The sequence below is a fragment of the Eucalyptus grandis genome, chromosome 5 (assembly GCF_016545825.1).
Source record: "Eucalyptus grandis isolate ANBG69807.140 chromosome 5, ASM1654582v1, whole genome shotgun sequence".
NCBI classification, from domain to species: domain Eukaryota; kingdom Viridiplantae; phylum Streptophyta; class Magnoliopsida; order Myrtales; family Myrtaceae; genus Eucalyptus; species Eucalyptus grandis.
In genome coordinates this window covers 28,158,692-28,171,286 of record NC_052616.1, presented here as the reverse complement: position 1 = coordinate 28,171,286, position 12,595 = coordinate 28,158,692, and the positions used below count along the sequence as shown (strand labels likewise).

Genomic DNA, 12,595 nt, shown 5'->3' with positions numbered 1-12,595 from the left:
GTTCCAGACAATTTCCACTCATAAGCGGACTTCTTAACAATGTTAAGTTAGGGGTGTCAATGGGTCGGGTCGGGTCGGGTTTTGATGTTACCCCACCCGACCCGAATCATAAGGGTCACATACTATAACCCGACCCGAACCAACCTGAAACACATTAGACCCTCATCGAAAATTCGGGTTGGGTTAGTTCAGATTGGGTCAGGTCGAGTTTTTGGGTTTTCCTTCTTCTTCTTTTTCCTCCCTTTTCTCTGGTGTTAGTTAAACCCAGCTTCTACTTTCGTGTTCTCTGCTGCTTTGCGTGCGTGCGTTTGGTTAGCTAAGGTGTAGCTCTCTTTAGGGGGGAAGAGAATTCCTTTAAGGTCCTTTTATAATTCAACTTCCAGAAGCAATGTGCACTTCATCAAGGAGATCTTCTCGCAATGTCAACCCTGCTTCTTTCATCTGATATAGAAGTTTAATGGCTTCAATTGAGAGCCCAAGCCTTATCTAACCCTTGATCATGGCATTCCAAAATACAATGCCCTTCTTGTTTCCAACCATGCCAAAAACTGTCCTCGCGTCTCTCAATAAACCCAATTGGTGCATACATGTCAAGCAACCCACTCTACACAAACGCATCTGACTCTACTCCAACCTTAATAGCTTTAGCATGAACCTGCCGACCACATTGCCCATCATCTTTAACTCTGCCACATGCCTTAAGAACACTCAAAAACATGGATCTACTCTTCTGAATTCCCCCCGTCTCAATTTCCCTGAAGTTACTAAAGACTGTATCATACTGATGTCCACTGTAGTCATACGCAAGTTTGGCCATCCAGATAGCGGAATTGTGGCTAGACAATTGCTGAAAGATAATGTTAGCACATTCCGGATACTTGAATTTCCCATAGAAATCAATCAACGACCTAGGCAGGGGATTCTCACCCCCACTACCTTGCTTCAATAACCAACCATGAAGTTGCTCACCAAGATCCTTATATGCACAATGTACACAAGCCTTCAATATACACACAACTGTCCACAAAGGAACTTCACTCACATTGATACAGCAAAGCATCCTCACAAACTGCGTCATAGCTTCCTCATACTCACCCTTGTCCATATAACCAACAATCAAGAAAGCCCAAGAACTGACGTCCCTCTGGAGCACACCCTCAAACACTTTGCGAGCACTAACCAAGCAACCACAGGACACGAACATTAGCAAGAAGCGATTAAGCAAATGCAAACCGGGTCTCAACCCGCTACGCCTGATGTGTTTATGGAGCTCTAATGCTCCGGCTAAGTCGCCATTCTTCGTGCACTCCTTAATCAACGAAATGTAGATATCGGGCGAAATAGTCACGCTAAGGCCATCCATTAAGCGCAAAACGTCTGTGGCTGCAGCGGAGGCACTGTTTTTTTTCTTCTAGGTCAGAACCTTACGACCTTCAGGGGCCGGACGAGGGTGAATTGTGGAAGCATCCGTTCACAAAGTAGACAGATCCAAACCTGCACCGTTTCAGAACCAGCTCGAGCGTTGGCTACATTCGGAGCATCTAGAGGAAACACATCCAGAACGACACTGAGAGACCTTCCTCGTTTGAAAGTGAGATCAGATCGAGAGGAACCCCGGGGGTTGAAATTGCCCATGCGAGATTCTCGCTGCTACGCAAGAAAGAAGAACGCTTGACCGGCCCTAGCTTCGGTCCTTCACTGATGAGATTAGATTGAGAGGAACCCTAGAATGTGAGGAGCAAAGAAGAAGGTGGTGGCGGAAACGACGAGATGACGTAGTTGTCGATAGTAGCGGTGAGGGTGGCGGCGGCGGCGGCGGCGGCAGAGGAGTTGACTACTAGAGAAGTGAATAGTCTTGTTTCGTGTTTGGGTTTGGGTGAATACTGAAGAGTGAAGAGTGTTTGGTTTTGGGAGAATGTGTTTGTTTCAAACACATGAAGCAATAATGTTTTCGGGCCGAACAATGTTTTGACCTTAACCTGACCCAAAACATGTTTGTTTTATTGTTTCATAATAATTACCCGAACAATTTTGAGACCCGAAACATGTACTCAACTTGTCTTGTGTTTGTTTCGTGTTTCGGTCATGTTCGGGTTGGGTTGGGTCAGATTTTTTGACACGCCTACATTAAATGAGAGACTTTCAATTAGAAATGACTTTCACTCATTCTCATTCAAAAAAACCATCATCATATTGATGAGGGTCTTAGTATTTTTGCGAATGGTGTGGCCTTACCAATCTAAGAGGTCTTTGTTAGAACCGTAATGTAGGCTTAGTCAATGGCTAAACAAATAGGGACTCTTCAAGTCAAGGTTGCTGAAAGAACAAAACTCCGCAATCATCTCTAGGTTTACAAGTCAAGAAGCCTGCAAAATGAGATAGAAATAATTTTGCTTGTACTTCTTCAAGCAATACTTATAAATATGAATTCTTGTGTCAAGTCAATACTCTAATCTGAAGAGACTTTGCAAGGGACGTAATGTAGGTTAGATCATGGGTTGACAAACAAAAGGAACATTAGGATCAAAACGCGTGTAAAGGGGTAAGAGTTGATGATCGTCTTGGTATTACCACCAATTTTCTTTTTCGCCATTGGAAATTGTCTTCATAATGAGCTCCACTTACTGTAAAAACACAGCATTTAAGTTCTTTGAGTGCTATTCCATAGGGGATATAACCTTTTACAATTGGCAGTCATCTATCTTGACTCTTTAAAAAAAATAAAATTGTTTGATGGGCATTAGCCTTGCTTTTACCAAATACACTACTTTCTCGAGTCCCTAATTTTCGTTCTCTATTTTTTTTTTTTTTTGGTACTCTTATGTCTATAGGCACCGGCCTTTCTTTTACTAAACACCTATTTTTTCGTGCCCATGGTTCTACCTTTTTTTTTTCAAACATTTGACACACTATTTGCATGCATACATTGAACAACCATGTTTTGGTTTTGTTAGGGAAATCCCTTATGATGTTTTGAAGATGACAAAATAAATCAAAGGCTACTAACATGTTTGATGGTTGAGTAATAGACCATGCAGATAATAGAACATGTAGAGGATATTATCAAAGTCTGAAGACTGCCAGACTCGAGACTCAAAGTCTGAAGACTGTCAGACTCAAGACTCAAAGTCTGAAGACAGACTCTATGCTGAAGCTGAACCGGGTACGCCCCAGATTGTAAAGTCTAAAGACCTAGATTGTAAAGTCTCAAGACTCATATCGTAAAGTCTCAAGACTCAGACTTTACATCCAGATTCGATGAATCGTAACTCAAGCCCAATCATACAACGGCTAGTGATCTGGTTTGGATTCCACATCAAGATTGATTTGATTGAAGACAAGATCTTTCTATACGAAGAAGCTTTACTTATGGAAACCAAGATTTCGTTTGTATGGGCGATCGGAATCAATTTGGGATTTTACCTTTGTCACTCAACGGCTACCAAATCTTCTAAGATACTGAGCTGTCCAATGGGTATATTGGAAGACGATTCTCCGGGATGCTGTCCAACGGTAGTTTGGAAGTGGAGGAGTATTTAAGGAGATCATGGACCGATGAGCAAGTAAGAGACGGAGCGTAGAATTTATAATTCCAAAGTCTAAGCGACTTTAGATCATATACTTGTCTCTTGAGAGCTTAAACGTTTGTAATCGTGAGAGAAATACCAAGAGAGTGACTTAGTGAGATAGTGTGATCTACTACTAAGTGTTTGCACTCGAAGTTGTAATCTCTTGTTGATTGCATAGTGGAATCCAGCCAAGAAGGCTGTTATCGTGGGAGAGTGGACGTAGGCTTGGATTAAGCCGAACCACTATAACTCTTGTGTTCTTATTCTCTTCCCTAACTCCTTTATTTTGTTCATACTAGCACTCTCAGGTTTATTTTTAACGAAGATTCAACATTTGGACCATGCTTCTTGAATGATTGTCTTTCACCTTGCCCTAGTATGGGGGATGATCACCAATTATTTTTGTATGAAATGAAATGCAAGCTCAAGTATGTTATACAAAGGATATAAGTTTGTAAGATAGAGAGAACTGCTCTTCATCATTCTAAGGCACTTAAATTATTGTATGAATTTAACATGATAACAATACTCAGAGATTGATGCAAATGAAAAAAAAAAAAAGATTTCTATCTATTTTCCTAAGCTCAAGATACCAAGTCACCTTCAATTTGCCCCAATATGGGGTGGTTCTTGACCTGGGTAATTTGAAAAAAAATTCTCAACAAATGTATGGGGTTCAAAGGGGATTAAGCAATAGATCACCTGTAGTGTTTGCGGTAGAAAAAAGAAATTGTCCCTCATCATTTCGATTATTATACCTTCTGTTAGAGAACTTTTTACCTTGCAGATATGAAATTTTCTACATTTATCTCATGAGAGGGCTTGCTTTTCATCATCTTGACACTTCTAATTTAGCATGTTTAAGCATTCCATATTATTCATTAAATTGGAATGTCATAACAATCTTCAACGGAATTTGTGATTTAAACAAGTAAAACTATCATGCAAAATCTTTTAGGACGAAAGGTTTGTGAATTCAGATCAAAAAGCTTATTATGCTCAAGAAATTTCATCAAAAGCATGGAAAACATAAATTTGAGCATTCACTTGAAGAATTATCCATTCAAGAAGTGTAGGGAATGTCAAACACAGAGGGAAGTCTTTACAAATGGAAGTTCTTGTATTGCCCCTATTTGAAGGGAAGGGAAATAGGAAATGATCAATCGAAGGTGGAAGCTCATCCTTGATTTAATAAATACTCCATTTTTGCTTTTGCTCTTGCATGGTAGGTTCTATGGAATGAGAAACGAGACTCGATAAATTTCAGTTATACACCAAAGAATTGGCTAAGTTGGTCCGCTATCACCATCAAAATTTGACATGCCCCTCAGTTCATCATCTACAAGGAAAAAGGAGAGAGTGTTATTCCAAAATCGATTAAATTCAAGAACAAGATATACCTTTTCCTCTAAAATTGGGTAATTCTTTTTTGACTTGCCCTTACAATCTCATCAATGCACAAGGGAGAGAGTTGCAACAAGTATGGAGTTGAGAATGGTCGAGTACTGCTTTTGACCTTTTGGGATTAATATGTCACATAAGTAGTAACAAGAGTTACCCCACATCTTGTCTTCCCACTAAAGATGAGGTATCCAAGTTATCGAGACACGGTTGCTTGATGAGAAAAGCTATAGTAGCAAACAGCTTAAGAACTTGATGTCGGAGGCTTGCGATTTGCCTATTCATGTCATTGTCATTGTTGGAGACATAGTTCAACACTTCATTTTGGTGGCTTATTTTTACCTGCAGTCATGCACAAACAATTGACGGGTGACGATCCATAATAACCTAATTTTAAATGAACAAGCACATGTAAGTACAAGGTGGAAATAGGGAACTGGTACATGACAATGACCTCTTTTTTTTTTTTTTTTACTTATTCACGAAAAGTCAGTACATGAAAGGAATTTCCTAAAAATGAACTAGGAAAATAAAGACATATGATACCATAACATGGACTAAAAAATAAAAATACAAAATTTCCTAAACATGAAGTAGGAAGAACAAAAAAATTGAAACTCTCTAATAACAACAAACACATGAATTGAAAGCAAGTTCCCCAAAGTTTTTGTTTAAACAATTCATTGAATGTCAATTTTCTTATCTCTTTTCTAATTGACAAAGGAATTAAATCAATGATTGACCTAGATTGTCATGAATTGACTAAAAGTACAGCGAAGTAAGTAAATTGCAAAGCAAAGGATAGAAGACCTACTTCACCAGCACGATGATGACAAACACATAGACATGCTTATGGAATGTGTAGTTTGATTTCTAGCTAAAAGGTATTACAAAGTGGAGTTAACAAGGTGGAATAACTAGCCGTAGCCTCACATACTAAGTTAAGCCCTCTAAACTCTGGCTCAATCAAGCATTCTCTAATGCGCTTTTGCCTCGTGGGCAAAGGTAAACATTCTTGACACCAAGAAAGAAGTTTTTAGGATTGAGTTGGGCAACCTCTATTACGTAGCCTCATGGCTGAAGTCCTATCTAACTCAATATCATCCTAAGTACCCTAATGTGGTCCAAGTTCGACGACATAGTTCTATGTGCAATAGTGTAGTACTAAAGTAATAAAACACGCATAACAATTTAAATGCAAACCATACTTCCAAATAGGTAAAATAAATCATTCATTCTAGTCACTCTCTACAAGACACTACTCCCTTTATATTTCCCATATGCAAGAACATTAATACGTGATGTTAAGGACATACCTAATATCCTCGCTGCCGAATAAAAATATTTTTTTTAAAAGAAAAAAATTGGCCTAAGTCTACTCAGAGTTTTAATTCAAGTCTCCAACAGAGTTGCAAAGTTGTCGCGATCTTACCTAAAGTAAATTGCTTTAGGATTGACTAATGTATTACTAAACCTATACTTAGCCCGGGCTCTCCCAAGCCAAAACTAATTAGCAACTTAAGGTTCAAGTTCTTTAACATGCAAATGACTTTTATTCAGGAGTAACCATTAATTAGTTTATGGTGGATTGATTAGATACCCAAGTAAAGCATCAGGAGAAAAAATTTTACTTCTACAAATCAGAGATTAAATGAGTTTGGAAACTTGGTTACGCTAGATTACTCTTATATCTTTTTGGTTCCTTTTGTCTTATATTTTTTTAAAAAATAAAATTGCAAGCAACATGGATTGATTTTAACCTCTTGTTAATATGCAAGGTGGTCATGTGGGTGCACAACCATCATTGAACACTCAATAAAGCAAGGCAATGAGTAAATTGCAAGTATAGAGGAAAAAACTTACCTTGAAGCAACATGAGCATATGTAACAAATATTAATTAGAAACACATGTCCGACTTAAATATGGTTTCTAATTATAACACAATTATACTCGGATCGCTTTTTGGATTTTCATTTATTTAAATGAAAACTAAACTATATGTCATACTATTTAACTAAGGGTGTGCATGACAACATTTATGTTCTAAAAGTCAATTTCTGGCCATAAAATAATTTCTCAATTTTTATTCCCTAGACAATTTTCTGAGCAAAGAAATGTGTTTGACAACAATTCAAAATTTATGTTTTTGGAATAGAAATTCATTTTATAACAAAATAAAATTTTTATTTCAAGGGGGGCGGTGGGCAGTAGGCGGTAGGCGTCCAATGACTGGCGATGGGCATAGCGGGCGATGTCGAGATTGAACGATAAGAAGAGTTTTCATTTCTCATTTTTATTCTAGAAATAGAAAATCTAAAAATTTAGCTTCTGATTTCTTTTCCAAATCTGTTTATGAAATAAAATCTATTCTAGAAATAGAAAATAAAATTGCATTGTCAAATACATTTATGTTCCAAACTTGTTTAGGGAATAGAAAAAGAAAACAAATAGAGAAAATAATTTTTTTCATGCATGTCCTAAATGGCCTTCCTAGCGAAAAAAAAAAAAAAAACTAGATGGCCTAATTCTAAAGATGGAAATTTTTAATTAAATGGACCTAGAAAAAATAACTAAATGAAATGCATTTTATGAACCTAATTCTATATGACATGCACATGGTTTGAAATGTAAGTATCATTTATAAGATGACATACGGGAGCTTAAGGGCATTCCTGCATTAGAAAGATATCTAAGAACATGAAAAAAATAAAGTAAGGGAGTCTTTATATATAGTAGCCAATATTATATTTGTTTGGGAAGGTCTAAAGTTTTTCTAATGTGAAGCTCATCTTCTGACGAGTTTATGAATTTTAGTCATGATGATGGGGACGTCATTTGACTTGTTTTGGAAACATCTACAACTGTGTTCAATCCAACTGCAATATATGGTTACTAAAAAAGTAAACTTGGGAAGCCTTGTCGCCCAATCCTCTCTTTTGGTAGCATTGATCATCCATTGGAGTTCATCATTCCATCCTCCTAAAGAACAATAGATTCTGTTTTGTGTGAGGATAATGCGCCATATGATTCCAGTCCATGTGCATTGAAAGAATAGATTATCTCGATTTTCCAGACCAATCAAATAGAAATTACAATGGAATCTTGCCATAGGTATCCAACGCAATATAGTCTCCATTGTTGGTAATCTATCTCTACAAGCTAACCACCCCATAAAATTGTGTTTGCTAACGCCACATATCCATATTAGTTGATACCATCCAACAACCTGTCCCACACTCTTGAGTTCATCATATAACTCTTTGCAACAATCACTTTGCGTAGATATGGGTGAAGATAAAGTCAGTCTCAATTTAAGAATACCACGCCAACTCCATGCCATTCTACCCTTGATTTCAAGCTACATAATTTAAATGCCTCTACATTTGGTCTTGCAAACCCACTTACTCCATAAGGAAGATGATGGACAATGTATGAGTCTCCAAAGCATGCGGCTTGATAAAACTTTGTTCCATGGATTTAGATCAAGCAACCTTAGTCCTCTCGCCATTTTTGGCAAGCAAACTATTTACCAAGCAACTTTATGCGATCAGTGGCTTCCCATATTTCCAGTCCATAAAAATTGCCTAATTTTCTTCTCCACTTCGTATATGGTTTGCTTTGGAAGTAAAACATTTCCATCCGATAAGTACATGTGGAAATAAATACTGATTTGGCCATTTGCAGATGACCGGCATAACTGATATGCTCTACATGCCCCAGCCTTCTATTTTTTTTTTTTTTTTTAAAGAGTTTATTAGTCATACTTTGCAATCTGTGTACGTGAGTCGTCCAGTGACACGAGGAACACCAGGGTATCTAATAGGAAAGGTACCTATGGGAAAGGCGTGTGATCCAATATCCCTTTTCTATCTCAGCCAACCTAGAGAAAAAGATTTGGTATTTATCTGGGTTAAAATTTATTCCTGTGAGACATGCAAAATCATCAAGTGCTTCAACAAGGCGAATAATAGAATCGACATCCCCATGAGCAAAAAGAAACAAATCATCGACAAAGCATAGATGGATGATCTTTTTTGTCGCAATGCCAGTGTTTCAACGCTGGGGCAAGCCGGGGCAACAAATGGCGTGGACGGAACTTCAATGGACACCAGGAGGATAAGGGTTCGACTTTTGGCATAGGGGCGCAGCGGCTTCACGTCTGGATGGGGATGGCATCAGGATCTTGAACGAAGCAACAGCGGGCAAGGTGGTTGTCTCGGCTTGACGTCAGGTAGGAAGGTTGGCTTGAGCACGGCCGGGTTGCTGTTAGAAGCTTGGCAAGGCACGCTAGCAGTGGGTGACGATGAAGCTTGAGTACGGACTGCAGAGATGAGTTCGCTGGCCGGTTTCTTCTTTTGTGAGTGATGAATGTTACGTGCGGCAGCGTAATGGTAGAGCTTGCAAAGAAAAACAAACCCCTCCTTTGCAACAGATCTTCTCTCTCTCTCTCTCTCTCTCTCTCTCTCTCTCTCTCTCTCTCTCTCTCTGAATTGTTGCTGTCTCCCCAATGTGGTTATGTATTCAAAGTAATGTGGCCTCTCATTTTCTTGTTCATAGGCGATCCTTTTATAGGTGGGGATGAGCTATAGCATTTGCCAGGGAGGAGATTATATCATGCCATAAAGATTTCTTTTTCTTGTGCCTGTAGCCACGCAAATATATTACCCCGAATATATGGCTTTACATGCAACATTCCCTTTTATTTTTTTCCAATATTTCTTATCTGAAACCTTCCTTTCTACCAAGAAATATACCCCTTAATATATATTTATATTGTATGAATATATGAAAGATTTATTGAATATTGAGAGAATAATATGAATCTTTTCCTAAATATACTAATCTCCCAACTCGTCATTTCTTATAAGTCAATTTTTTGTCATCAAATAATAACAAAGTTAGGCCAATTCCCTCTCTTGGTGAGCTTCATCCAACTTGTCAAACTAAAACTCAGAATCATCAATTCAAAATCATCCATCACCGGTTCAACACAAATGCAATAGTAAATGCTCTCAAAACTTTATGCTATACAATTTAATTTTAATAATTTTGTTTAGAGGTTAAAATTAATCCTTAATTTTTATTTTGCAATAAACAACTAATTAGATCGTCAAAATTTAGGTGTCAATGGTCTCTCTCTTCACGCTTCGTGCTATGCCCTCTAGCCTCTCCTGGCTTACTCGACATCTCTGCCCTCTCTCTTCCTCCTAACTCACAGCCAAGCTCTCGTTTGACAAACCATATTGTTGCCTCCACCTCCGGCTTGTCCATTGCCTTCCCTATTGCCAAATCTTTGCTCATCTTTCTGTCTCTAAAACCTTCTTTGAAGACGTTCTAGGCTCTCTTTTCCCCACTAGAATCACGTGATGCAACGAGATTATAGAATCATTTATTTGGTTATTTGAAGTGTTTTTGGAGTCTATGAGAAATAAGGCTCTGAAAATTATGTTCACAAGATCAAGCCATGGCAAAACATTAAAAAGGTCTTTCCAAATGCAAAACATTGTTTATGCACTTGGCATATTGAGAAAAATACAAACCAAAACATTCCACATCTTTACCACAAGATAGGTTTTAAGGATAGATATTCCTTAGTGCTTATGTATCAATGCAGATCGAAGGACAAATTTAATTTTACTTGGAGGGAAATGGAAGAGGAGTAGAGTAATAACAATTGGCTTCGGAGATTATACAACCTTACATATAAATAGAGTTTTCATTTTGGTTGAAATACTTATGGAATCAAGCCAAAGGAGTGAGATTACTAATAATCTGTTTCAATGTATGTCAATGAAGACATTGACCTTTGTACAATTTTGTCCACCACTATGAAGAGCAACTAAAGCACATTGGAAAAATTTGAAAGTCAAGATGATTACAATTTTCATTAAAATCCCAAATTAAAGGCTTCAGATAATGGGATCTTAACGCATGCTATTTTAGTGTATACTCATACCATTTTCAAAGGTTCATGAAGAATTTTTAAAAAATCTCTCTGAATATATTTCAAATACTACACTTGATGGATTGGTTTATTTATATGCTCTCAAGTGTATGAAGATTCAATGTGAACATATTATCATATTTGACCCTGTAAACTTTTCAATTTCTTATGAATACAATTTTTTTGGATCAAAAGGGTAGTTGTATTGTCATGCCTTGAATTGGTTGAGAACATATTGGTTACGGGCATTCCATCTACTTATATTTTGAAAAGATGGACTAAAGGTGCAAAACAAAGGGCTGAGAAAGATGAATCTCATCAAATGTCATCGGTTTCATCTAAATTTAATCAATTTTCTACGTTAATGCAAAAATCCTTTGAACTAATGAGTTTGGCAGCCGAAGATGTAAATACCATGAGAATTGTGATGAAGAACATGGAAAAAGTTGTTGTTCATCACACAAATCAAGTATGGTTGTGACTCATGATACTTGTGATGATGATAATAATGAGGCTTCTTTGTGCGAGATTTTGGTTATGGGCCTCCTTTGAAGGAAAGAAAATTGAACAAATTATGGAAGGTTTAAAAATTCAAATTAGAAAAAGAAGAAAAGTCTAAGAAAAGAACACGCACAACACTAATAGAAAGTTGAGGTGAGTGACATATTAATCTAGTTAACACACCCGACATATTATTTTAGTTAAATTTTTATCTTATGTTACATGTGCCAATTAGCATATTTATTACCATATAATGTAGAGCTAGTTATCCAAGCAATACATGATGAAACTCATTTCCCAAACTTTTACATTAGCAACGTTGGTGGTCTTATAGTAAATCTAAATTAATTAGGCAGGTCACTGTTAGTCCTCCATTTATATTTATATTTTACTAATTTGATCAATTCTTTTATATAGATGCAGCAGACACCATACATCATGTTGCTAATGATCATGAGTGGATTTTACTCATTCCCTAGTCAAGTATTTAATAATTTAGTGTATAAATTTAGTTATAATAGACTATGCCTCAACAACTAAAAAAAAAAACACATCCTTCTCAAAAGGTACAATTAATAGGATAATTTAGTTACATTCTGCTATTGCAATATTTTATTATATGTAGATGCAATCACCATAGATCATATCGCACGGGATTATGAATGGATTTTCCCTATCTATCAAGACTATAGGTTTTGAAACACACACTTTGGGAAATGGTTTATGCGTGTTTGTTGCCATTGTTATTTCACCTATTGTTACTATTGTTATATCTATTATTAAGAGTTTCATCTTGATAGATGTTAGAGCACCATAATAGATCTCATCGAATCATTTTGAGTCAGGTATAACTTGCATTTTCTCTATGGGATAATTTGAGAAATATTTATCTTGGCATTTGTTTGGTAAACTGTACTAAAAGAATTGGTTATTCCGTTGTATAATGGTCATCAAACACTTTTAAGCATTCTAGGGTGAATGAATTGAATGATTCTAAAGGAACACATACCAATTGGCCAAAGTAATACACAATTCTTAGATGAGACGAATCCTCATCAATTGCTTCTTTGTTAAGAAAAATAGAGTTAAAGCGTGTAAGACTTTTATGTTGTAGTATCTTAAGGGGTGTATGACAAACCAAAATTTATATTCCAAAAATAATTTTCCTATTCAAGACTT

General features: G+C 36.8%; 1 protein-coding gene across 1 annotated transcript; it reads right to left on the bottom strand.

Moving 5' to 3' along the window:
• Nucleotides 1-604: 604 nt before the first annotated feature.
• On the bottom strand, nucleotides 605-1,363 carry LOC104442315 (pentatricopeptide repeat-containing protein At1g31790). Its single transcript, XM_039313559.1, has one exon. It carries the CDS (start codon nucleotides 1,361-1,363, stop codon nucleotides 605-607), a length of 759 nt encoding a protein of 252 aa, XP_039169493.1.
• Nucleotides 1,364-12,595: the final 11,232 nt, after the last annotated feature.

What these genes read in the sequence shown, in the direction of transcription:
- LOC104442315 (XM_039313559.1), bottom strand. Translation starts at nt 1,363, where the DNA reads ATGGATGGCCTTAGCGTGACTATTTCGCCCGATATCTACATTTCGTTG.